Source organism: Carcharodon carcharias, chromosome 3 (genome assembly GCF_017639515.1).
Source record: "Carcharodon carcharias isolate sCarCar2 chromosome 3, sCarCar2.pri, whole genome shotgun sequence".
In the NCBI taxonomy this organism is placed as follows: Eukaryota; Metazoa; Chordata; class Chondrichthyes; order Lamniformes; family Lamnidae; genus Carcharodon; species Carcharodon carcharias.
The window spans coordinates 195396015-195422969 of NC_054469.1; the positions used below are offsets into that span (position 1 = coordinate 195396015).

General features: G+C 43.8%; 1 protein-coding gene across 2 annotated transcripts in view; it reads left to right on the forward strand.

The window, feature by feature from the left end:
- Positions 1–2495: 2495 nt before the first annotated feature.
- eepd1 (endonuclease/exonuclease/phosphatase family domain containing 1) overlaps positions 2496–26955 on the forward strand; it is a 112430-nt gene continuing 87970 nt past the window's right edge. The window contains exon 1 of one of the 2 annotated variants that reach the window (XM_041183175.1): positions 2496–3998. In XM_041183175.1, the coding sequence (XP_041039109.1) occupies positions 3136–3998 (863 nt within the window). In that variant the 5' untranslated portion in view covers positions 2496–3135. The remainder of the gene's footprint in view (positions 3999–26955) is intronic. The other variant, XM_041183174.1, reaches the window with a different exon arrangement.

Sequence of the window (26955 nt, forward strand, 5' to 3'; positions counted from 1 at the left end):
CATCTGTAAATAATTATAAGCCCTGCTCGCCGGGTCATCAGCATGTAATCACACTGACGTGTTTCACAAATGTATATAAGGGATGTGTACCTCGTGAGCTGCACTTTGCTCAAGGCTTCGAGGTTTTTTGCCTACCTTGCTTTGGGCAGCACTCCAGGTCATTAGCACCAGGCTTTGTAGGCAGTACCACATCACTCTTAGGGGGGCTCATGGGCAGGTCTCTACCTACCAGACCAGCTGTAAGGCTACAGGACCTGACAACATTAAGGAATAGTACTGAAGACATGTGCTCCGAACTAACCGTGCCTTTAGCCAAGCTGTTCCAGTACAACTACAACACAGGCATCCACCCAACAATGTGGAAAATTGTTTTAGGTATGTCCTATCCACAAAATTACCATCCCATCAGTCTATTCTTGATCATCAGCAAAGTGATGGAAGGTGTCATCGACAGTGCTATCAAGTGGCACTTATTCAGCAATAACCTGCTCACTGTTGCTTAGTTTGAGTTCTGCCAGGGCCACTCAGCTCCTGACCTCATTATAGCCTTGGTCTAAACATGAATAAAAGATTTGATCTCAAGAGGTGAGGTGACAATGGCTGCTCTTGACATCAAGGCAACATTTGACCAAGTGTGGCAGCAAGGAACCTTAGCAAAACTGATGTCAGTGGGACTCAGAGGGAAAGCACTCCAATGGTTTGAGTCTTACCTAGCGCAAAGGAAGATGGTTGTGTTAGTTGATGGTCAATCATCTCAGTCCCGGGACATTGCTGCAAGAGTTCCTCATGGCAGTGTCCTGGGGCCAACCATCTTCAGCTGCTTTATCAATGAACCTTCCTCCATCATAAGGTCAGAAGTGGGGGTGTTCGCTGATGATTGTACAATGCTCATCACCATTCACAACTCCTCAGATACTGAAGCAGGCCTTGCCAATATGCAACAAGACCTGGGCAACATTCAAGCTTGGGATGATGAGTGGCAAGTAACATTTGTGCCACACAGTGCTAGGCAATAACCATCTCCAACGAAACAGAAACTAAACATCTCCCCTTGACATTTGAAGGCATAACCATCGCTGAATCCTCTACTATCAACAAACTGGGAGGTTGGGAGTGAGGGCTGTTTACTATTGATCTGAAACTGAACCGGATCATCCATATAAATACTGTGGCTACAAGAATAGATCAGAGGTTGGGAATTGTGCTTGAGTAACTCACCTTCTGACTCCCCAAAGCCTGCCCATCATCTACAAAGCACAAGTCAGGAGTGCGATGGAATACTCTCCACTTGCCTGGCTGAGTGCAGCTCCAACAACATTCAAGAAGCACAACACCCAGGACAAAGCAGCCCCCTTGATCGGCACCCTATCCACTACCTTAAACTTTCACCTCCACCACCAATGCACAGTGGCAGCAGAGTGTCCTATATAGATGATAAACTGCAGTAACTTTCCAATGCTCCTTCAGTAGCACCTTCCAAACTCGCAACTTCTACCATCTGGAAGGACAAGAGCAGCAGGCACATGGGAACACTACTGCCTGCAAGTTTTCCTCTAAGCAACACACCATCCTGGCTTGGAAATATATCACCATTCCTTCACTGTCATGGAACCAAAATCCTGGAACTTCCTTCCCTGCAGCACTGTAGGTGTACCCACACCAGATAGATGGAATGCACTGGTTCAAGAAGGCAGCTTACCACCACTTTCTCAAGGACAGTATTTTTTCATTCATTTATGGGATGTGGCCAGCATTTATTGCCCATCCCTAATTGCCCTGGAGAAGGTGGTGGCGAGCTGCCTTCTTGAACCACTCCAGGGCGGGCAACAAACACTGGCCTAGACACGACACTCAGCCCATGAAAAAGTGAAAAAGAGGCACATGGAGGAGGAGGTCCTGTTGTTGCACTTTAAAGTTCCCTGAATTGTGACAACTTTGGGACATTACATGTAGATGGAAAAGTTAAGATCCTACTCTCTGTTTTGTTTGGTTGAGCACCCATGCTTATACCTTTTCAACAATGTACTTTATTTTTTTTAATTGTATGGCTGAAAATATTTTGGTAAATGCCTCCTCTCTCTAACTTTTAATATTATCAAAGCTTGACGATATCATTTCACCTAGTTAATAGGTGACGATAGATATTTGCATATTTCACTAAAGATACTGGAGTGTAAATAGAGCTCAAGCCTTTGTGATTTTGTGACGAAAGTTATTGTGATACAGAGATAGTTATGAGAATGTAGAGGTTTGAAACAGACGAGCTTCAGGCTTGTGACTCTACATAAAGATAACCCTAATGCGTTTGACCCCATTTTAGCTAAGATTAAGTTTCAGTGGGTTTGTAATTGCACATTCTGTAGCTGCAGGACATTAACTGACTCCTGTCTGTTTTCACAGAGGCCAGGAAGCTGCACAGCTCCTGAAACAGCGAACGCCAGTTTGAAAATCAGTTTGAACAAAAGTAGCAAGAATAAATCATCTTGGGAAGAGAAGGAAAGCACAGTTTGCATTTTGACTGGTTCTCAATCACTGCGTGAGGATTGAAGAAAGAAAAAAGACCAAGGCATTCATAGCACACTGCCAGAAACTCTGCCTCTTAACTGCAAAGCTCTAGTCATTTGGTTGTGAAAAACTGCACTCCGAAATGTCTGTAACCAGATCTGATAGCATGTGACTTGTCCTGGAGCTATTATGATTTGTCAGCTGGAGGCACTGGGCTCCACCTACTTGAGATGATTGGCATTCACGACCGATGCTAATGCTGCACAGTGATTTGACAGCAGAGCTGGCACAGTGCCTGCTTTACATCTCTGGATTCGGCAGCTAACGCAACAAGGACATAAGCGGCTTATTGAGAAACAAGCACACTGCTGTGGAGGAAGTTGAATTTGAAAAAGAGCATTTAACTGCCTTGAGGAAACCAGTGTACGCTGTGGTTAGCTGGGGACTGATCGTGCTGCTAGGGTAACTACAGGGCAGAAGTGTTTTCCAGTCTGTAGTACTATTATGAGTAGGTGCAGACAAATGTGACTGCTGAGTCTCAACGCACCGTGTGAGAGAAGCTATTAACTGCAGCAAAGGGAGAAGCGTGAATGATCTTTTCAGACTTTTGGTGCTCATGTATGAATAACGATGGGAGGGAACCTAGGCTGCCACCGTTCAATCCCCAAAGATCCTTTGGAGATTGGCCAGAATCGCAAGTTCAGTGCGGCATGCAACTTCAGCAACATTCTGGTGAATCAGGAACGACTCAACATCAATACAGCCACCGAAGAGGAGCTGATGACCCTTCCAGGAGTCAACCGAATGGTGGCCCAGAACATTGTGGAGTACCGGGAGTGTATCGGTGGCTTTAAAAAAGTAGAGGACTTGGCACTGGTGAGTGGTATCGGTGCCGCTAGGCTGGAGCAGGTCAAACTAGAGATTTGTGTGACGAACAGTAAAAGCGTTGGCTCGGCCCAGCATTCACCCAGCTCCGTGCGGAAGGGTCCCTATTCTGAAACGCTCTCCCCCGCCAGTAGGATCAATGTTAACACCGCCACAGTGGCCCAGTTGATGAGCCTGCAGGGGATAAATGACAAGATTGCACGAGGTATTGTAAGTTACCGGCAAGAGTGTGGACCGTTCCAAACCATTGACGACCTGGTCAAAGTAACATCCATCAGCTCATCGCTCCTGGATAAGGTCCGGCCTCGCGTTGTCACAGAGTGCTCGCGGCCTACGTCCACCCACACCACCAATGGTGGAATCGATTTCACAGCCAAGCCTCGGCCCAGCCCCACTTCCCTCAGCTTGCAGAGTGAGGACCTGGACCTTCCTCCAGGCGGCCCGACTCAGATCATCTCAACGCGGCCGAATGTGGAGGTTTTCAGTGGGCTGAGGGATGGTGAGCGTGTCCTGAGGCTGGCCAGTTGGAACCTACAAGATTGCTCGATCGAAAAGGCCAGTAATCCTGGAGTGAGAGAAGTGGTCTGCATGAGCCTTCTGGAGAACAGGTGAGCCTTGTTTTCATGGTCTGTTTCTTTTGGTTTAAAAAGGCACTCAATGGATGGTTCTGTTGTCCAATATTTTGAATTGCTTGTGTTTTTTCTTGAACTCTAAAAGCTGTTTGGCTTGTCATATGCGTGTGCTTTTAATGAGCCCACTTTCCATTGGCAGTCTTCCAGTATCTGTCTTTCAGTATATTCCACTCATTGTGTTTCTTTAACGATGCAGTTTAACATTGAATTGCTGACTGAACCATTTGTCTATGAAGTGCAGTTAGGCTGGGCTATAGGTCACACTTCCTTGGCCATTGGCTTTCGAACAAAAAGAAAACTGAAAACTGGCATTGCACACTTGTATGTATTTGCTTTTAGTTGAATATGAATATATAAACATGGTTCAGCATTAGGGACAATGTGTTAGAAGGCTGGGTTCACCATGCTTGTGCTTGATCAGCATTTCATCACTGAGATTTAATTTTTGATAACTTTAATTTGCAGTCATAAAGCCTGCCTCACTTGTCCCCAGCCAAATAAAAGGGGTGATGATCCATATTTTAGAATGCCATTTTGCATTTCTTTTGGGGGAAATATTCCTTCAAAGCAAATGCTACTACTTTTTTGGGAAGGGAGTGTTGTGCGATGTTCTATTCCAGAACTCGATTGGCTTCTCAGTCCTGCAGATTTCAGATTTGTTGCAACTACAGGCTTTTTCCAGGTGCATTGTGTAGTCAGAAATAGACATCGTTCGTATATGTCCCCGATCTGGACCAGAAGTTCAAAACAGTGGAACGGGAGTAAGCCATTTATGTGAGCCTATTCGGCCTTTCATTAGATCGCACTCACCTGTATCTTAATTTCATCTACCCAGTTTAGTTCTGTATCCCTTAATATCCTTCCCTAATCCTCCCCTTATCAATTTTAGTTTTGAAATTGTCGATTGAGCCAGCTTCAACAGCGGGATAGTTTTGGAGTTCCAGGTTTCCATTACCCTTTGCGTGAACATATGCTTCCAAACATCACCTTGGGGCAGCATAACTCTCATCTTTTTAATACTTTCATGGGATATTAGTGCTGCTGGCTAGACCAACGTTTAGTGCCCATCCTTAATTACCCTAGAGAAGGTGATGGTGAGCAGCCTTCTTGAACTGCTGCAGTCCATGTGGGCTAGGTATGTACTAACATTGCTGCTAGGAAGGGAGTTCCAGGATTTTGACCCAGTAACAGTGAAGGAACGGTGATATAGGTCCAAGCCAGATGGTGTGTGGCTTAGAGTGGAACTTGCAGGCGGTGGTGTTCCTATGCATCTGTTGCCCTTTTTTTTAAATGGCAAAGGTCATTGAATTGGAAGGTGCTGTCAAAGGAAACATAATGAATTGTGCAGTGCATCTTGTATGTGGTGCAGACTACTGCCACTGTGTGTCGATGATGGAGGGAAGTCATGTTAAAGATGGTAGATGGGTGCCAATCAAGCAGGCTGCTTTGTCCTGGATGGTGTTGAGCTTCTTGAGTGTTGTTGGAGCTGCACTTATTCAGGCAAGTGGAGAGCATTCCATCACACTCCTGACTTGTGCCTTGTAGTTGGTGGACAGCCTTTGGGGAGTCAGGAGGTGAGTTACTCGCTGCAGTATTCCTAGCCTCTGACCTGATCTGGTAGACACAGTATTTACCTGCCTGGTCCAGTTTCTGGTCAATGGTAATCCCCAGAATGTTGATAGTGGGGGATTCAGTGATGTTAATGCCATTGAATGGCAATGGGAGATGGTTAGGTTCTTGCTTTTTGAGGATGGTCATCGCCTGACACTAGTTATTTGTCACTTATCAATCCAAGCTTGAATGTTGTCCAGGTCTTGTGGCTTGTGGACATGGACAGCTTCAGTATCTGAGGATTCGTGAATGGTGCTGAGCATTTTGCAGTCACCAGCAAACATCCTTATTCCTGACCTTATGATGGGGAGAACGTCATTGATGAAGCAGCTGAAGATGGTTGGGCCTAGGAGACTACCCTGAGGAACCCCTGCAACAATGTCCTGGGACTGAGATGATTGACCTCCAACACCACAACCATCTTCCTTTGTGCTAGGTATGACTCCAACTAGTGGAGAGTTTTGCCCCCTGATTCCCATTGACTTGATGCCACATTTAGTCAAATGTTGCCTTGATGTCAAGGCCAGTCATTCTCACTTCACCTCTGGAATTCAGCTCTTTTGTCTATGTTTGGACCAAGGTAAAGAGCTCAGAGGCCTAGAAAACCCAAACAGCATCAGTGAGCATGTTATTGCCATGTAAATGCCACTTGATAGCACCGTTAATGATACCTTCCATTACTTTGAGGATGGAGAGTAGGCTGATAGGGCAGTAACTGGCCAGGTTGGATTTTTCCTGATTTTGTGGACAGAACATACCTGGGCAATTTTCCATATTGCTAGGTAGATGCCTGTGTTGTAGCTGTATTGGAACAACTTAGCTAGAGACATACTTAGTTCTGGAGCACAAGTCTTCAGTAAGGCTGCTGGAATGTTGTCAGGCCCCATAGCCTTTGCCGTATCCAATGCCTTCCGACATTTCCTGATCTCATGCGGACTGAACTGAATTGGCTGAAAACTGGTGCCTGTGATCGTGCAGACCTCAGAGGAAGTGGAGATGAATCATCCACTCAGTACTTTTGGCTGAAGATAGTTGCAAATGTTTTAGCCTTGTCTTTTGCACTGATGTGCTGGCTCCCCCATCGTTGAGAAGGGGGATATTTGTGGAGCCTCCTACCCTTCCTGTTAGTTGTTTAATTGCCCACCACCATGCATGACTGGATGTGACAAGACTGCAGAGCTTGGATCTGATCTGTTGGTTGTGGAATAGCTCTGCTTGTAGCATGCTGCTTTCCCTGTTTGGCATGCATGTATTCCTGCCTTGAAGCTTCACCAGGTTGGCACCTCATTTTTAGGTATGTCTGGTGCTGCTCTTGGAATGCTGTCCTACACTCTTCATTGAACCAGGATTGATCCCCAGGTTTGATGGTTGTGGTAGAGTGAGGGATATGCTGGCCCATTCGGTTATGGTTTGTTGTTGAACTCAATGTTCCCTTTAAGCTGCGCAGGTGCATGGCCGCGCTGCAATCTGGAACTTATCCTGCAGAGAATAAATGGGCCACACACAACCAATGTTCCATTTAAGATGTATGCATGTGCAACTGCGCAGCAATCATAAAGGGACCATGTAGTGCAACTAATATGCTGTGTACACCAAGGAAAAATTAAAGGGAACATTGGTCATCGATCCCCTGGGATTAACCTGGAGTGTTCAGGATTTGAACATTAAACTCCAGGGCAATGCTACAAGCAGCTCAGGTGGGAAATCATATGGACATTAAAAATACTGGAGTTTAAAAAGCTGTTTGACTGGTAATCCAGAATTATTCAATGGGAGAATGAAAGGGCTTTTCACTTTCCAAATGGCATGAGGAAATACTGCACCGTGTAAGATGTGGTGGACAATCAATGGCAGGAGTGAGAGTTAATGAAACTCTTTGGACAAGTGTTTTTGCTGTGAGAGTCAATAATTGGAATGATAACATCTGAGGAATGCTGCATTACATACTTGAAGGATGGTCTCCTCAAGGTACATAAGAACTAGGAGCTTGAGTAGGCAATTCAGCCCCTCGAGCCTGCCCCACCATTCATTACGATCATGGCTGATCTTCTTTCGGCCTCAACTCCAATGTCCCGCCCTCTCCCCATAACTTTTCAACCCATTACTAATTTAAAATCTGTCTATCTCCTCCTTAAATTTATTCAGCTTTCCGGCATCCACTGCACTCTGCGGTAGTGAATTCCACAGATTCACCACCCTTTGAGAAAAGTAATTTCTCCTCATCTCTGATTTAAATCTACCACCCCTTAGCCTAAAACTATGGCCTCTCATTCTAGAATGTCCCAGAAGGGGAAACATCCGCCCCACGTCTACTTTGTCTATCCCCTTTAGCATCTTATATACCTCAATTAGATCTCCTCTCATCCTTCTAAACTCTAGCGAGTATAGGCCTAAACTGCTCAATCTCTCCTCATAAGGCAAGCCCCGCATCTCTGGAATCAATCTAGTGAACCTCCTCTGAACCGCCTCCAGTGCAACTACATCTTGCCTCAAGTAAGAGGACCAAAACTGTGCACCGTACTCCAAGTGCGGTCTCACCAATGCCTTGTACAGTTGCAACAACACTTCCCTATTTTTATACTCTATTCCTTTAGCAATAAATGCCATAATTCCATTTGCCTTCCTTATTACCTACTATACCTGCATACTAGCTTTCAGCGATTCATGCACGAGGACACCCAGACCCCTCTGCACTGAAGCATTCTGAAGTTTCTCTTCATTTAAATAATAAGTCACCTTTTTATTCTTCTGACCAAAATGGATAACCTCACACTTATCCACGTTAAACTCCATCTGCCAAATTTTGATCCATTCACCTAAGCTGTCCATATCCATTTGTAAATTTCTTACTTCTTCATTGCAACTTACTTTCCCACCTGTTTTGGTGTCTTCTGCAAATTTAGTTATAGTATCTTCTATCCCTGAATCCAAGTCATTAATATAGATCGTAAATAGTTGGGGCCCAAGGACCGAACCCTGTGGCACCCCACTAGTTACAGCTTGCCATCCAGAAAAAGACCCATTTATCCCAACCCTCTGCTTTCTGTTGGTTAGCCAATCCTCTATCCGAGCTAATATATTACCCCTAACTCCATGTGAACTTATCTTGTGTATTAGTCTTTTGTGTGGCACCTTATCAAAGGCCTTCTGGAAGTCCAGAAATACTACATCTGCAGGATCCCCATTATCCACTTTGCTTGTCACATCATCAAAGAACTCTAGCAAATTAGTCAAACACGATTTACTCTTCATAAAACCATGCTGACTCTGATGGATTGCATTTTGACTTTCCAAATGCCCCATTACCACTTCCTTAATAATGGATTCCAACAATTTCCCAACAATAGATGTTAAACTAACTGGTCTATAGTTTCCTACTTTCTGCCTCCTTCCCTTTTTAAATAAGGGCATTATATTACTATTTTTCCAATCCACTGGAACCTTTCCAGAATCCAGGGAAGTGTGTGCATGCACTATGAAGCTGCTATGTTGGGGGATCACGTGGGAAGAGAGAAGAAGGGCTGCATTAACATGACAAATGTGGAGGTATAACTTGCGCTCAGCTCCTGTATGCTTTCATCAATGTGCAAGTCATTTCTAGGTTCAGAGGTTGTTAAAAAATCGTATGGAAGTGTAAACTATTTTATCATTCTCCGTACTTATATTGCATCCCCCACCCACCCCAGCAAAAGCAGTGCCACTTCAGCTACAAAAGTCAGTCTGCTTTTTAAGCAAGAAATGCCTATTAGGTATTCATTTTGAGTCACTTCACAAGGCTGAATGAACCCTGTGGATCTAAACCAGAATCTTGGTGATCCTTAGTGCAATGCCCAACCAATTTGAAAGAGATGTTCAACTAGACTCATGCTTGGGGTTTGATTCCTCAGAAACTAGCTTCCCACTGGAACTTATTCGAAGTGGACACATGGAGAATGGCCACTTTGATGGTACCAGGCTATTTGACTGTGGAGAAGTGGTATGGGAAGCACTGCTGCCAAGTCTGATGCTCGCACTTGCATGCTTTTAACATGGATCAGTGAATAGGAATTGTGCCTCCATCACACCCCTCTCTACCTGATTAGCTTGTCCAGTGCAAACTGTCCTCTTTCGTCTATTCAGCCCCTTCTACATTGCACAATACCTGTTCTCATGTCACTGTCTCCTGATCTGTTTTGTCTCGTGTAACTGGATGAATTACTGAAGTAAGCTTGCCAGCTTCTTTAAGCCGTTTTTAAAAAAAATAGCTTAATTGTTGTTTCTGCACGGCTGCTCCACAGTTGACAGATCTGGAGCTTGACAGCGCTTAACCCAAACAAAAAAGCAACTTAAGCCTTGATACATTGGGTTGGATGGTGCATTAAGCTAGAGGAAGCATGTTTTCCCAATTTGAAGTTAAGGTAGTAAAAGCCAGTAGACTGACACGAAAAGGAATCAAACAATGGCTTTGGCCATTATTTCAAGGGGGCTGGAATACATATGAAGGAACTTCAGCTGTACAGTGTCTTTGCCAGACTCTATCTTAAATATTGTCTTGAAAGAAATGGATAGTGAGATAGTTGATGCATTGGTTTTAATTTTCCAAAATTCACTAGGTTCGGGGAAGGTTTGTTGGATTAGAAAAAGGGAGGGAAACAGAAAGCAGGAAACTACAGGCCACTTAGCTTAACATCTGTCATAGGGAATATGTTAGAAGCTATTATTAAAGCTGTTATAGCAGGGCAGTTAGAAAAATTCAGGGTAATCAGGCAGCGTTAACATGATTTTGTGAAAGGGAAATCGTGTTTAACCAATTTATTGGAGTTCTTGGAAGAAGTGCTATGGATAAAGGGGACCCTATGGAGGTACTGTACTTAGATTTCCAGAAGGCATTTGATAAGGTGCCACACCAAAGGTTATTGTGGAAGACAAAAGCTCATGGTGTAAGGGGTAACATATTGGCGTTGATAGAAGATTGGCTAGCCAGCAGGAAGTAAAGAGTAGGCCTAAATGGGTCATTTTCTGGTTGGTAGGATGTAACGAGTGGTATGTCACAGGGATCAGTCCTGGGGTCTCAACTTTTTACAATTTATAAAAATGACTTGGATGAAGGGACCGAAGGTATGGTTGTCAAATTTGTTGATGACATAAAGATAGGTAGGAAAGTAAGTTGTGAAGATGACATAAGGAGGCTGCAAATGGATATTGGTAGGTTAAGTGAGTGGGCAAAGATCTGGCAAATGGAGTATAATGTTAGAAAATGTGAAATTGTCCATTTTAGCAGGAAGAATAGAAAAGAAGCATGTTATCTAAATGGTGAGAGATTGCAGAGCTCTGAGATGCAGGGGGATCTGGGTGTCCTCCGGCATGAATCGCAGAAGGTTAGTATTCAGGTTCATCAAGTAAATGGGAAAGTTCATAGCATGTTACAGTTTATTGCAAAGGGAATTGAATACAAAATTAGGGAGGGATTGCTTCAGTTGTATGGGCATTGGTGAGACTACATCTCGAGTACTGTGTACAGTATTGGTCTCCTTATTTAAGGAAGGACATAAATGTGTTGGAAACAGTTCAGCGAAAGTTTAATGGACTAATTCCGGGAATGGGCAGGTTGTCTTATGAGGAAAGGGTGGACAGGCTAGGCTTGTATCTGCTGGGATTTAGAAGAGCAAGAGGTGACAGGTCTTGACAGAGTAGATGTGGAAAGAATGTTTCTCTCTTGTAGGAGAATCTAGAACTTTAAGTCTCTGTTTAAAAATAAGGCATTGCCCATTTAAGACAGAGATGAGGAGAACATTTTTCTCTGAGGGTTGTCAGTCTTTGGAACCCTCTTCTTCAAAAGGCGGTGGAAGCAGAGTCTTTGAATATTTCTAAGGCAGAGGTAGATAGATTCTTCATAAGCAAAGGGATCAAAGGATATCAGGAATAGGCGGGGATGTGGTGTTGAGGTTACAATCAGATCAGCCATGATTTTACTGAATGGCAGAGCAGCTCAAGGAACTGAGTGGTCTACTCCTGCTCCTAATTCGTATGTTCAGTTTGGGGCATTACACCTATATTGGCTTTGGAGAGGGTCCTGCGCTGATTCATCAGAATGATAGCAGGGGTTAAATTTGTGGTTAAATTAAGTTGACAAGTTGCATAAACCTAACTTGTACTCCTTTGAGTTTAGAAAATGGGGGGTGATCTGATTAAGGTGTTTAAAATATTAAAAGGATTCAGAAGGGTAGACACTGAGAAACTATTTTCTCTGGTGTGGGAATCTAGGAAAAGTGAATATAACCTATAAAAAATTAGAGCAAGGCCACTCTGAAAAGAAATCAGGAAACACTTTTTTTCCTCACAAAAGTCAATAGAAATCTGGAACATTCTCCCTCGAAAAGCTGTTGAGGATAGGTCAATTGGAGCTTTTGAGCGAGAGCAATGGGATTTTGTTGGGTAAAGGATTCGAGCAATATAGAGGAACAACTCCATTTGGATTTGATGTGCAGATCAGCCACAATCTAATTGAATGCTAGAGCAGGCTCAAGGGCTGAATGGCCTACTCCTGTTCCCGTTTATCACAAAAGGCATTGAGGACACGGAGAAGACATCTCCAACCCCAACACTGCAACCCCCCCAACAACCCTTTCAAGTTTTGCATAAACTTGCAGAGTGATGAACTGCTGATTTAACCAGAAGTGGAAACTGTCTGGAGTTTAATTGTAAGTGTAATTTTGCTTTCAGTAACAGAAAGGTTCTCATTGTTCCAGTATAATGGTGTTGCCAGACGATGATGTTTTTCCCAGCCTGTTTCACAATGTTGGCACTAAATCCGTTTAAAGTGAAGTATTTGCTGAGAGATCTTTGACAACAGGGAATAGTTGGCAGAACCCTATGGTTCATGGCACAGCGCACACATCATATGCCTGGCACTAAATGCTGGACTGGTGTTTGGTGAAAATAGCAGTGTGTTGTGCAGAGTGAAATCTGGAGCTTGGTAAGTGCAACAAATGTGCATTGATCTTGACTCATTTCGCTGTTAACATCCATTTTTGTGAATGTAGAGAAAATTTGTAACGTAGAGATTTATAAACTTGATCCTTCCATTCAGATTATCTGGTCATTGCTGTTTTTGGGACTTTGCTGTGTTAAAATTGGCTGCCATATTTATCCTATCAGAATGCACTTCAAAAACACTTCATTGACTGTAAATCAATTTGGGACATCCTGAGGTTGTGAAAGGGACTATAGAATTGCAGGCTCCATCTTTATGACCTCTGTTCCATTAAAAAGCATCATTATGACAGAATGCAGTGCATTTGGGCAAATAGAAGTTATGTTACTCAGATCCTTTTGACAGATAACTTCAGAAAGAAACTGAATAGGCAAGATCTTAAGATTGATTGCTGAGTGGCAGAGGGTTGCATTAGAGTTTCCATGTTGCATGTTTCTTTTGTTGCATGTATGTTGAGGGGTTGCATTGCTTCAATTCAAATTCACTTTCAGATTGTTGCAGAACCCAATAGGCTTCGCAAAGTTATATGGCGCAGATGCCAATTGATCACTTCATTCATGCCCATGTACCCTAAATTTGCATGTAAATAGAATGAACAAATCAGAAGTGACCAGGTGGCAAGAGTGCAATATATGGCCCACTACATCAGTTGCACTACTGAATTAAAAATTCACCATTGAGTCGCTACTGATCTGTTGACTTGACTCCATTGATAGAATTCTCGCCTCTAAGGCTGGAAGGCTTTAGGGTTCGAGCCCCACTCCAGAACACAAGTACATAATCCACTTCGACACTTCAGTACACTACTGCACTTTTTCTCGTGAGCAATCAACTCATTACTCAGTTCTATTTTTACTCGACATTTCCAAAAAAAACCTCCCAATTTTACAGTGGTCTGTTGGACAGAATAGACCTGTGATGGCCAGTATTTAGGTTCTCAGATGGAATGTAGCTGGATGGGCATTTTACAAATCATTTCCATCAGACCGTTTTTTGTATATATGAGAAGCTTTATGTGGGAAGTATATCTTTTCATGTGGTTGGCCTCTTTATTCAGGAACATTTTTATCCAGAAACCATGTTGATCTAAATACCAGTTGGGGAACGAGTTTGCCTGTTGTATTTTATGCACTCAATGATCTGGGAACCTTATAGCCTGATGCTTCAAATGGGAAACCAAACTGGTTTTGTTATCTACTTTTCCCTTGTTAAACCAACAGTGCTTCAAAGTGGCTATCTTCTGCATCTAAAGCTGAAGCAAGTTGAGATCTGGGTGGGGGTGGGGGGGGGGGGCAGGAATCAAAATTGAAAATAAAATGAAATCTGCCAGTGGCTGATTTGGTATGTCATGGCAAGTGGTAGAAATTGTCACTGGGTATATGTAAATGAGATCTGCCACTGACATCTGTCCAGCCTGGCTCTTTCCAGTGTGTGGCTCAGAATCCCCGTGTGGAGCCACCATTAAATGTTTGAGGCCCAGAAGTTAAAATGTTAAATTTTACCTTGTGTTTTGCTCCTGATTAAGGAGGGCCTAGAAGAGAGAGTTACTTTTCTTCAGCAGCAATTAGCCTGATTTCACAATTTGAGAAGACGTTTCATTGTCAGTTCTTGTTTTCAAGACGAATTGAGAATGGAATAAAACTCCAGGGGCTGAATTTTATGTCCCACGGGCAGGCGCACGCCCTACCCGATCGGGCGTAAAATTGCATGAGAAGATGTCGGGCGATTGTCCCGATGTCATCGCGCACTCACGCAATATTTCGCTCGGTGGTCGCACACGAGTCGGAAGCGCGTTCGCTAGCAATTAGGAGGTCAATTAAGCTCATTAATGGTGCAATTATCTCTGATTTTTCGTGGCCCATCCAACCTTACGTTTGGCGGACGGGCGAATCAGCCAGATGGCCTTTGCGTTTTTCATCAAACCTCGCCTAAGGGCGGGATGAGATTTCTATTAGGAAATAAGATAAAAATAAATTATCTGTGGACAGCATTTTTATCAGCTGTATTTTCAGGTGATTGCGATGCACGGACATTTTTTATTTCAGCTTTTAAAACCTTTATTTGAACATTTTCAGATTGGCACCTACCCGAGGCAGCCGTCTGCCTTCAGGGAGCTTTCTCGCAGCGCTCACCTGCGCTCGTGGAAACATCATCGCCCGCCCTCTTCCCACCCCCACCCCGGCAGTGCTGAGCTTTTAAGCGCGCGTTTCATGCTGGCTGGCCGTCAATTGGCCAACCAGTGTGAAATCGCGGTTGGGGGCCAATTGTGGCTGGGGCCTGTTTCCTAACCGGTCCCGGGCCTGGCGATCGCACATGCCAGCCGAAGTTAAAATTCGGGCCCAGGAGTTAATTTATAATACTATGATGTCAATGGGTAAGCTGGCTTGGAGGAGTTAATGATTGTGTAAGGAAACTTAATATGTTATTGTTTTCCCCTGTTAAAATACACAGAAAATGTTATGCCTGTGTCTCCACTGTAACTAAGGGGACCAAATAAAGGTGGGATTATTCACTTAACTTGAGCTTTCATTGGGTGGGAGGGGAAACTGGCAGAGACACTTGATTAGAAAGAATGAGGGGGAAGACAGACCCTGTCACAAGTTGGAGGGATGGGACTTTCCTGCCTTTGCTGAGACCAGACATTACTGATACGTTTGGATCTTAATGACCATAATTTATAATAAAACAGCCAATATATTGTGAAACAAAAACAGAATTACCTGGAAAAACTCAGCAGCAATATATTGTGATGTGTGTGAGCTCAGTATTATCCAATTTAATTATATTTCCACTCAAATCTACATGTATTCTCTTGTCTAATATAATTTAACCAAAGGCACACCTTAAAATTGCTAATCTTGTGCCCCTACCCCTCTGTCTTGTAATTTTTTATATGTCAAAGTGAATAGGGGAGGCATTGCACGCTGGTGAACTCAGAAGTAAAAAACCTCAGCCAGCATGTCCATTGACTCGACGTATGCAATGATACAAGAGACTTGCTAGCAAATTAAATTGATCTGATGTTTATATAATTTGTGTAATGAAGTAGAAGAAGGTGTTTTTGCTTTTCCACCTTGTCCCGCTCAAACATTAATGCACTTTTTGTGGAGAAATTAATACCTTGAATGATCTCATGTTCAAGAGGTATTCGGCCTCACCCCCTCCCTACCTCTGTAACCTCCTCCTCCAGCCCTACAACCCTTCAAGAACTCTGAAATCTTCCACCTTACATATCACCCCTCCCCCGACTAACAAACCCCCCACCGGCAGCTCCTTCACCCCACCATCAACAGCTGTATCTGAGACTGCTTAGGTCTCATACCCATACTCTGGAATTCCCTCACGAAACCTCTCTACCTGTCACTCCTTTTAAGATTGTCCTTAAAACTTAGCTTTTTGGATAAGCTTTCAGTCACCTGTCCTAATAACTCCTCCTCTGGTTTGTGTCAAATTTTTGTCTGATTATGTTCCTGTGAAGTGCCATGGGCTGTTTTCCTATGTTAAAGGTGCTATATAAGTGCAAGTTGTCTGCTGCATATCAAAATGAAGATTGAAATTTGAAGGCATTCAAGAAGCAGTTAGGTCCTCGAACAATTGTGGAGTTTTGATTGAAGAATGGGTTAAGTGGTCTTCCTTATCTATAAGGAAAATGTTAATTTTGAAATACAGTGAGGTAAAGTTGGTTTTCCATGGGCCCGCTCACCAACATGTGAAATGATGCAGAATGACATCGGGCGGAACTCTCGATGTCACCCCATGTCACTTCAATTTTCAGGTCGGTGGGGGCGCAGCCGAATCAGCTGTGTGTCCGCCGACCTGTCAATGGCCAATAGAGGCCATTTAAAAGCTAATTGAAGTAGTTAAAGGACCTGCCTGTCCAACCTTAAGGTTAGCGGGCAGGCCGGGAGCCCTGGCGGGTTTCAGAAAAAGCATAAAACCTCATCCACGGCCGGGATGAGGTTTCATGTACGTTTTAAAAAATTTAATAAAAGTTGAATTAAAAGTGATGGACATGTCCCAATTCATGTGACAGTGTCACATGAGAAGACATGTCAGGGAAATTTTATTTGTCTATATTTCACATTTTTGAATCTGACGCCAATCTCCCTGAGGCAGCACACGCTCAGGGAGTCCTCCCCCGCCCGCCCAGGGAGCACATAGAGCTTCCTGGCAGACATCGTGCTGGGCGGGCCTTAATTGGCCCACCCACTTAAAATGGCGGTGTGCCCCTGATTGGGGGTGCCAATCGGAGGCGCGCCTGCCCAGGCCTGCTCCTGAACCCCCTCCCCAATGTGGGGAAAATCCTTCCCCATATGTTCTCAAACTCCGAAAGCACTAACCTGTTCTTTAGGCAGTGTCATTCAAGAACCAAGATCGGTGAAGTTGCCAGCTTTCTTTATAGCTTTACCAAGTGGCAGCAGGTCCCTGATACCTAGATCAGATCCCATTTGTTCATTTTCTCTCTTTGTTGTTAATGAAACCTTCAAGTTGATACCTTGTAATGCGGTGAGGTAGATTGCTAGAAAACATCAATACTGACAAAGGTAAGGTCATACAAAATATTTAATGAGATAATGATCCCTCTCTAACAAATAAAAACACTGGAGAAGATGAGTCTGCCCTCTAGAGTTCCTCAGTTGGGCCTGGACAAGGGAGGGAGAATAGGTGCAATGTGTAGTGTAGAAGAATATTATTTAAATCCTCTTGGCCTTGTATTAGATTTAATTGCAAAATATTTGACCAGCACACGTGCATAACATAAAACACATTGAATGAATGGTTGTGGATTGTTGGGCTGGAATTCACTCAAGGAACTCCATACTTATATGGTGCCTTTAGCATGGTAAAATGTCCCAAGCACAGGTACATTGTCAAACAAAATTTGACATTGGGCCTTGCATACAGATGTTGAAACCAGTGACCAAATGCTTGGTGGAAGAGGCAGTTTCAAGGAGCGACTTAAAGAACTGAAGCAAAGTGACTCATGATTTATTGGTCCTTTGAAGCTTGAGTTTGAACACCTTCCTTGGACTTTGTCACATGAATTAAAGTTTTGCTTTAATTTTAGTAGTGCCACTAGAACTCGTACTTTTATGCCATAGAATGTCCCCTCTTTCCCCAGACCCTGGTAAACACATAGGCAGGATTTTCCTGCCCCGATACCAGCAGGCATCATTGTGGGCAGGATGAGAAAATTTGGAGAGCCGTCAAAAGTCAGTGACTCTCCAAATTTTCCTGTCCTACATGCGACAATTCCCGCTGATGTCGGGGCTGGAAAATACTGGTCTTAGATTTACTTGGAGGATGCAAGTTTCCATGTGTCATATGTATCTGAAACTAAATCTTGTAGAGTTCGCACTGGGTTATTTTTTTTTACAATAAGCAGATACATACAATAACTGAATTATGTTGATCATATTCTTCAATCAATTGCGTAGAAGTGAATACAAAATTCAAGCACTTATTAAAAAAAATTTCTGCATCCTCTCTGGTGCTTACTTATAGTGGGGGTACCATTTTATGGCAACCAACCACCCTCTGGGGCTGTGATCAAGTGCCCATTCATTGTGGGAGCCTGGACAATATCTGTCAATGGACAATTTGCCCATGTAGGAAATCACAGCGTTGTAAGTATGTGTGTGTCCTCTCTCCACAATTGTGCCACAACTGTTTGTTCAGGTAGGAAGGAACAGATGATTTTAATATTAGTTGCTCTCTGTTGCTGGCTTTTGCATTTGACCTCTATTCTAGATGGCCTGCTGTTGGTGCAGAAGCAAATAGTTGCTGTTGCTGTTTTGTGAAGATGCCACAAATGCACATGGGAACAGATTATATAAAAGTGGCACTTGTTTATCACAACAGGTTAAAGCATGGTTTATAGAATGCAAATTAAAATGTAAATAAATGATGAATGAACAGTTCACGGGCTGCTGTTCCACCATGTAAGTATTGTAGCAGTTCAGAATTCATCAACAGCAGGTAGCACACACCACTTCCAAAGTCACAACCCCTACAAGATAAGAGACCAAAGGCAGCATTGCATGGAGAACCTCATCACTTCACTGCTTCTCTCCAAACTCACGTACAATTCCAACTTGGACATGTGTTTCTATTCCTTCAGGGTCACTGGTTAAAATTTCTACCCAATAGCACTCTGGGAGCACGTTCAATCCATAGACTGTAGCAGTTCAGAAACAACGCTGGCCTCAATCTTTTTGAGGACAACTAGGGGAATGCTGACCTCTACCTTTTCGAGGGCAACTAGGGGTGGGGCAATAAATATTGGTCTTGCCAATGATGCCCAGATCTTGAGAATGAATAAAGAATAAAATAAGTTATTGGAAAACACAAAGTCAAATGCCTTGTACGGATATGAGGCAAGGTGGAAACAGCTGATTAAAATTGTTTGAAGACCTGATTTTGTCTGAAATTAGCCAAGTCTTTTAAATGGGTAAGAATGAGTAAGTTCTGATGGAACTCCGCAGAATGATCAGCAAACTTAGTAAGTTATAAACATTGCTTTTGTATTTGATGCCTATGGTAACGGAAAATGGTTAGTGCCATTTGCTCAATAAAGGTAAATGCCTGTGCTGAACATGGATAGTGTAAGTGGTGGGGATTATTTGGGTGGTGTCAAATCATTGTCAATGGACTTATATTCGTTTCTGTCAAATTAGCATAGCAGCTGCTTCAGCTGGTGAAGGCATTTCCATAGAAACAGAGGGTGGTTAGTTGCCGTAAAATGGCACCCTACCATATGTCAGCACTAGTGAGGATGGAGGAATTAAAAAAAAAATGAATTTTGTATTCACTTCTGTGCAACTGTAATTCAGTTATTGTATGTATCTGCTCATTGTGTAAAAAAATACAACCCAGTGTAAACTCTACAAGATTTACTTTCAGAAACTTAATATATAAAGAATATGAGACATGGAAACTTACATCCTCCAAGTAAATCTAAGTGTTATTTCAGTGAACTGAACTTTCCTTCCCTTTCATGCAGGTATTTGAGGCCCGTTGCTTGGGCTTGTGCCCTTGGGATTCTGTCCACACCCTGCAGCTCCACTCTAGACATCAGGGATCGAGGTTCATGGCTGATGTATCAGATTTTGGAATTGGCTCCTTGTGTTATCTGATTTTGTTTTATTCTCTGTAGTTGATCAGTTCTTTATTTTAATGTTAGGTGGGTGGCTGTGCTTTTAATATTTTTAGATTTTTTGGGGGAGGAAAAGAGAGGAAAATACAAGAATAAAATACAGTAGGTAGCCACACGCTGGGACAGAGTGAACAAGTGAACCTGACATGACCTAGAAATAATAAAAAGGGAGAGTTGCATTTATATAGCACCTTTAACAATCACATATCATCCTAAAGTGCTTTATAAGCAATGAAGTACTTTTGTACTGCAGTTACTTCTAATGTAGGACACATTGCAGTCCATTTGCATACAGAAAGGTTCTACAAAATTGTAAAGGAATCAACAGAGTGAATGCAGAGAATCTTCCTCGATTTGCGGGTCTAGGAATGGAAATTGAGAAAAATTACAAGCTGAGGCCAAATATGAGGAAGAGCTGAATTACATATTGTGGCCTGAATTTTTAACTCGGCGAGCGGGCACAATCGGTGGACCCTGGATTGGCTGGGAAAGGGACTGACGACCGTGATTGGCCCCCGACTGTGATTTCACGCTGGCTGGCCAACTAATGTGCTGAAAAGCTCAGCGCTGCCGGGGCGAAGGCAGGAGGAGGGTGGGCGATGACATCAACGCGGGAGCGGGTGAGCGCTGAGAGAAAGCTCCCTGAAGGCAGAGAACTGCCTTGTGGAGCTTCAGACCTTAGAATGTTCCAATAAAGTTTTAAAAAGCAGAAAAAAAATGCCTGAGCATCACAACCAGGCACCTGAAAATAAAGATGATAAAAACGCTGCCCACAGATTTTTATTTTTATTTTATTTCACAACGGAAACCTCATCCCACCTTTGGATGCGGTTTCATGAAAAATGTAAAGGCCGCCTGCCCCGATTCACTCACCCGCTAACCGTAAGGTTGGACGGATGATGAAAAATAGCAGACAATTGTGCCGTTAATGAGCTTAATTGCCCTCTTAATTATCGGCGAGCGCCCTTCTGACTTTTGTGCGTGCCCAACGAGCAAAATATCGCGCAAGTGCACGATGATGTCGGGACACTCGCCTAATTGGGTTGGGCACTACGCCCGCCTGATCAATGTAAAATTCAGCCCTGCGTTTCCATTTAGCTTGCAGCAACCAACAACATTGTTGCACAATTCTTGAACATTATCTCAAAATTAATTCTGCAGCGATGAGAGATTTTTGAATTAATCATGTACTCTGTTAATAGTAGAACAAAGAACTCAGTATGGACAGTAACTGAGACCAGGAGCCTAATGCGTGCAGCATCGATTTTCTGAATGGATGACTCCGAGTTCAAATCTCAGGTCTAGCTGTTCCTCAGTTTTCGGGGAAAGTTTAAACACATACAGCACGTTCTGCAGATCTGCTCAGGGGCACAAGTTAGATTTGCTGATCTTGAACTGTGCCAGTGACTTCACTGGTTAGATTTCACATAATTGTCACCTCGCCCTTTTCTGTCAGTTTCGCATTTGGTTTTCCTCCCCACTCTCGCTTCACTTAATGCCTTATTTCAAATGTGGCGGGTAATTTTCTGGCCTGGCACAATTAAAATGATGGAGAGTTGCCACCAGATTGGCAGATGGAGCACTGCATGATGATTGAGATTTCAATCTTGCAGGGATCTTATGAAGACATCCTTGACTCAGAACAATCTGTCTGCCAAAACTGATTGTATAAAGCTGAGCGGCTTTAAGGAGGAATAAAGGAAGATGCAAATTATATTTTAGACCTTAAAAGGAATGGAGCCAATAAATAAATTTGTCAGCATTAGCCCATGATTTGGAGTGTAAGTGGGAGGGCAGAGCAGGTTGTGTCAGTGGTGGTAGCTAGGGTCTACCAGCAGTCAGACATGAGGTCTAAGGCCTGGGAGCGTTAGGGAGTGGTCTAATATCTCGGAAGGATGCCTCACTTTTTGAAGAAAGCTTATTTTTGCATTGAATAATGTGCAATTCCCCTGTGTGCAGGCAATTACAGAAATGCCTCAGGAGAGATGGCATGTGTGTGTCCCCACAAGCACAGCAGCTCATCTGACAGCTGTACATTGTACTGTGGTTATTTTGCATTGTGGAACTAATCCCATGAGAAAAATAAATCCGTGTAATAGCTCTAGAAAGCAGATCTATCACGTAATGCATTAGCTTTTCTAATGTGAAGTCTTAATAGAAACGGTTTTCAGTAATGGAAAATATTGCTGAAGAAAACTGGAGATATATTTACATTTAGCATGTCTCTAACATAGAAGCTACTAGCTGAAGTGATCACAGTCCATTTAGTTTGCCTTCTGCCATTTACCTGCTTGCATTTATAACAGTTAAGTTGTCGAATAATCATAGCAATTGGTCTTTATCAATTAGCCCCCAACAGATTGTGTCATCTGTGGCTCAGTTGATGGCACTCTTGGCTCTAAGTCAAAAGGTTGTGGGTTTAAGTTCCACTCCAGAATCATAGGCTAACATTTTCCCCCATAGGGGGGGTGAAGTGCAGGAGCAGGCCCGGGCAGGCGGCCCTCCAACCGGCGCCCCCAGTTGGGGGTGCGCTGCCATTTTATGTGGGCAGTCCAATTAAGGCCCCCCTAGCAGCACATCTGCCAGGAAGCACTATGCACTCCCTGTGCAGGCAGGAGGGGGAGAAAGAGCACACAGGTCTCCTTGAGGCAAAGTGCTGTCTCAGGGAGATCGGGTCCAATGTAAAAGTTGAATTTCAGTTAGTAAAAAAAATTCCCTGCCATGTCCCCTTATGTGACACTGTCACATGAGTTGGGACATGTCCTATACTTTTATTGAAACATTTTTAAAAATTTTAAAAACCTTCATGAAACCTCATCCCGCCCTTGGATGAGGTGTTGTGCTTTCTCCGAGGCCCGCCAGGGTTCCTGGCCTGCCTGCTGACCTTAAGGTTGGACGGGCAGGTCCATCAATCAAGTTAATTAGTTTTTCAATGGGCCTTAATAGGCCATTGACAGTTCGGCGGGCACACAGCTGATTCGGCTGCACACCCACCGAACTGAGAATCTGAATGACGCGGGGTGACATCAGGACACACGCCCGACATATCCCTGCATCATTTTACATGTCGGCAAGTGGGTCCCGCCTCCGCTCGCCGACTGGAAGATACTGTTCATGAGCACAAAAGGTCCAGACTGACATTCCAGTGCAGTATTGAGGGACTGAATGCTTCACTGGCGGAGGTTCCATCTTACAGAGGAGACATTAAACCAAGACCCTGTCTACCCTCAGGTGGATATAAAAGCTCCCATGTCACTAATTTGAAGAAGTACATTATCCCTGGTGTCTAGGCCAATATTTATCCCTCAATTAGTATCAAAATTTCAGATTATTTGGTCATCCTCACATGCCTGTTTGGGGGGGGAGTTTGCTGTGCTCACATTAACTGCTGTAGTTCCTATATTACAGCAGTGACTATGGAAGTATTTCATTGGCTTTGAGACCCTCTGAGGTCATGAGTGCACTATATAAATGCAAGTGCTTTTAAAGAGAGACAGACATGAGGGGAGAAAAGCCCAGTTGTTGAGAGCTTTGGGAACCTTAGATCCAAAGTCCGTTGTTCTTCCCGTCTCAAATTACTCATGCGGTATCCCAAAAAGAAATTTTCTGAAAACCTGTTCAGTTTGAATGAAACAGTATTAATTGCTTCTGCTGTCTCCCTTGGGAGTCTGCACTATGGATTGACCACTCGGTCAGTGAAATAATGTCTCCACAGATTTTGTTTTGAATGCAGCCCCCCTTCCCCAGCCCCACAACCCCATCTGCAGGCTGTGTGCTCTGGTCCAAAGTGAGACATCTTGTCACGGTCCGCATATCTAGTCACTTTTAAGAATTCTAAGAACAGCAATTGCATCGACCTCTCAATCTTCTCTTTTTCAGTGAGAATTTGCCAATGTTTATATAATTGTCCCTTATAATCCTATCCCACTTACCCCGCATCTCCTCAATCATTCTGCTTGCTGCAGATATTTCTTAATTCGCATGGAATTTATTGTTCAATTCTTGGTGAGTAAATAGCGCTGTCCTCAATTTTTTTTTACCATTATGTCAGTGAAATTCCATAAGGACTTCCAATTACCATAGATTGCAACATATAAGTCAATCTTTGAAGCTTCCAAAAATGGGGTTCGACTTTCTGCTGAATGTAAATGTGAACGGCCAGTGTAGGTGGCCGCCATTTTGAAATGTGAAAAAAATACACCAATAATTCTTATTAAATGAATGTGGCACGGGGTTTATTGAACGAATGAATTATACAAAAATACCTTTAACCACAATCAAAGTGTTTTAAAACTCGTCAAATTCAATGGCGCAGAATTTCCGATCTCCAGATGGTTCCGGAGACATCCCCCATCCCCCACCCCCTCAGGGGACTCCTTGGAAGCCTGAACACACCGACTACGTGGAAATTGCATGGGAAGTTCGGACTTTTGATAGGCAATTTTCCTGCATCTGGAACCCTTCGAAACACTGAGTTAAAGTCGGAGACTTCAGATAGTTCTAACTTACTCACCAAAATAATTAGCAGCAAAAGTTAGAAGGATTAAAACCAGTTCCAACTCCTGGAGCTGAATTTTCCCCCCGTCAGGGAGGTTGTGTGGGGACGGGCTTGAACGAGCGCGAACCCGATTGGCGCCCCCAGTCGGGCGCGCGCTGCCATTTTACGTGGGCGGGCCAATTAGGGCCCGCCTGGCGTGACGCTCGCCCAGAAGCACAGAGTGCTGCCTGTGCAGGCGGTGGGGGGGATTCCGTGAGTCGGGGCCTGCGCTCTTTTACGCATGCATGTGAAAGAGTGCCGAAATCTCCCTAAGGCACAGAGGTTCCTCAGGGAGATTTGTTTAAGTATTAAACGTCAAAATAAAGAAATTAAAAACTTTTAAAACATGTCCCCTCATGTGACAGTGTCACATGAGCTGGGACAGGTCAGTGAATTTTTTTGAAAATTTTTATTGAATTTTTAAACACTTCATGAAACCTCATCCCGCCCGTGGATGGCCACCTTGGGCTCGTTGCCTGCCCACCAACCTTAAGGTTGAACAGGCAGCTCATTTATCTATTTTAATTAGTTTTTAACAGGTCTTAATAGACCTTTGACAGTTCGGCGGGCGCACAGCTGACTGGCTGCATGCCCACTGAACTGAAAATCTAAATGACGCGTGGTGACGTCGGGACACCTGCCCGATGTCACCGTGTATCATTCTGCACGTCGGTGAGCGGGCCCCGCCCTGCTTACCGACAGGAAAATTCTCTCTCTGGGCAACTATGCTACTCACCCCACAACTCCTCACTGGACCTTCCGATTATAACCCCCCTGACCCAACTACTCCTACTGGACACCCTGATTACTCTCCCAACCACCCGACTACACCGCTGACCACCTGACTCCCACCAATCCCCCCCAACCCACCCGACCCCCTCACCCACCCACCTGGCATCCTACTCCCTTACCCAGTTACCTGCCAGCCCACCCCCTCACCCACCAACCTGCTACCAACTCCCCCTCACCCAATCACCAGGCACCCTTACCCCTCACTCACCCACCTACCACCCTACCTCCTCATCCACTTACCTTACATTCCTTCTCTCTGTAGCTTCTCAAGGTGGCTTTGGGACCTTTAAACTGTCTACTTAGTGGAATACGGCAGCTAGTGCCGTAAAAAGTTGGGGTGGCTTGGCTTCCCCTGCTGATCCTGCACCATGAAGAAGGACTCTGAGAACAGGCACATTGCACATTTCTGAAGAGGCCCAGTTTGGAAGCCTGGGCAAGGAATGCAGAACACCATCTTAGTGCAAAAAAAGTAGGAGCAGAGTGGCATCCAGAAGTGATTTCTATTCCTTGGGAGGTTTGGAGATCGTCTTCGGCATCCGGCGCAAAGATTTAATAAAATTCATTCTGAATCACTTTGGTTAAGGCATCATCGTAAGGATCCCACTCTGGAACAGATTTGATGCTCTTGGTTTCATAATCATCCCTCCACAACAAATCATCTTCACCTCCATCCGTTGAGTTGGATATTCTGCATTTTTTGAACGACCTGATGACACTTTGTGCACAAACAGCATGGCATGATTTGATAATGAAACCACACAAAACTTCAAGCCTCTTTGTGAAGAATTTTTCTCCGTCAACCGCTATCTATTCCATTTGGTGAGAAAATGTTCCTTGAATGGCTTGTTGAGATACACGTCCAAAGGTTGAACTACAGACATTATGTCCCCTGGTTTAACTGGAATTCAGATGTTATTTCTGTGCAGGCACCTCTTTATCTCATTGGTTATTTGGGATCTGAACATGTATCACACTAATAAGCGTAGGCCACCAGACGCCTATTTCATGCATTATCATCTGCAACTTCACTCTATCCTCATCCATCCAACGGTTGTCATGAACATGCTCAAAAACTCCTGCAGGGAGTGTAATTTTTGGCATGGTTCATTTGAAAATTACCATAGGCTTTCATTTTGTCCCCCAGGCCATGCTATTACTACTGTGAATCATGTCTTCTTATGTCCTGGTGGTTTTCACTAGAACTGCTTTTAAGCCTTTCCACTCCGCAGTTCAGTTGCAGGCATATCGAAATTCATGGGCGTTTCATCTGCATTGCCAATTGGACATAATGGGCACTCGTGTTTTTGCCACTGCCTGATAATGAATCGCTGGAAACTGGTCATTTTGGCATCGAGGTCTTTTAGTAGTCTCCAAGCGATCTTGGTCTTTTGCTGCAACACTACACATTTTCATTCCACAAATCAGCTATACCAACTAGCTAAAAACAAAAAAACTGCGGATGCTGGAAATCCAAAACAAAAACAGAATTACCTGGAAAAACTCAGCAGGTCTGGCAGCATCGGCGGAGAAGAAAAGAGTTGACGTTTCGAGTCCTCATGACCCTTCTGTCGAAGGGTCATGAGGACTCGAAATACCAACTAGCTGTTGCTCTGAAATCGTTGCTGGACTCGGGATTTGATTTGGCCCACTGAAGAGTGTGTGTCCGCCTTACATTTCTGGTGACGATATAACAATTCTGATGATTTTCGAGGCCCATTCTGATACTTGCTTCTCAACATCAGGCCAGTGGCTGGTCCCTATTCTCATGGTGCATTTGGTCATGGGCATCTTCTCCAGGGCGGATTCCTCCTCCTTCCATTGTCGCACCAGTTTTTCACTAACACTGAATTCCCTTGCTGTAGAA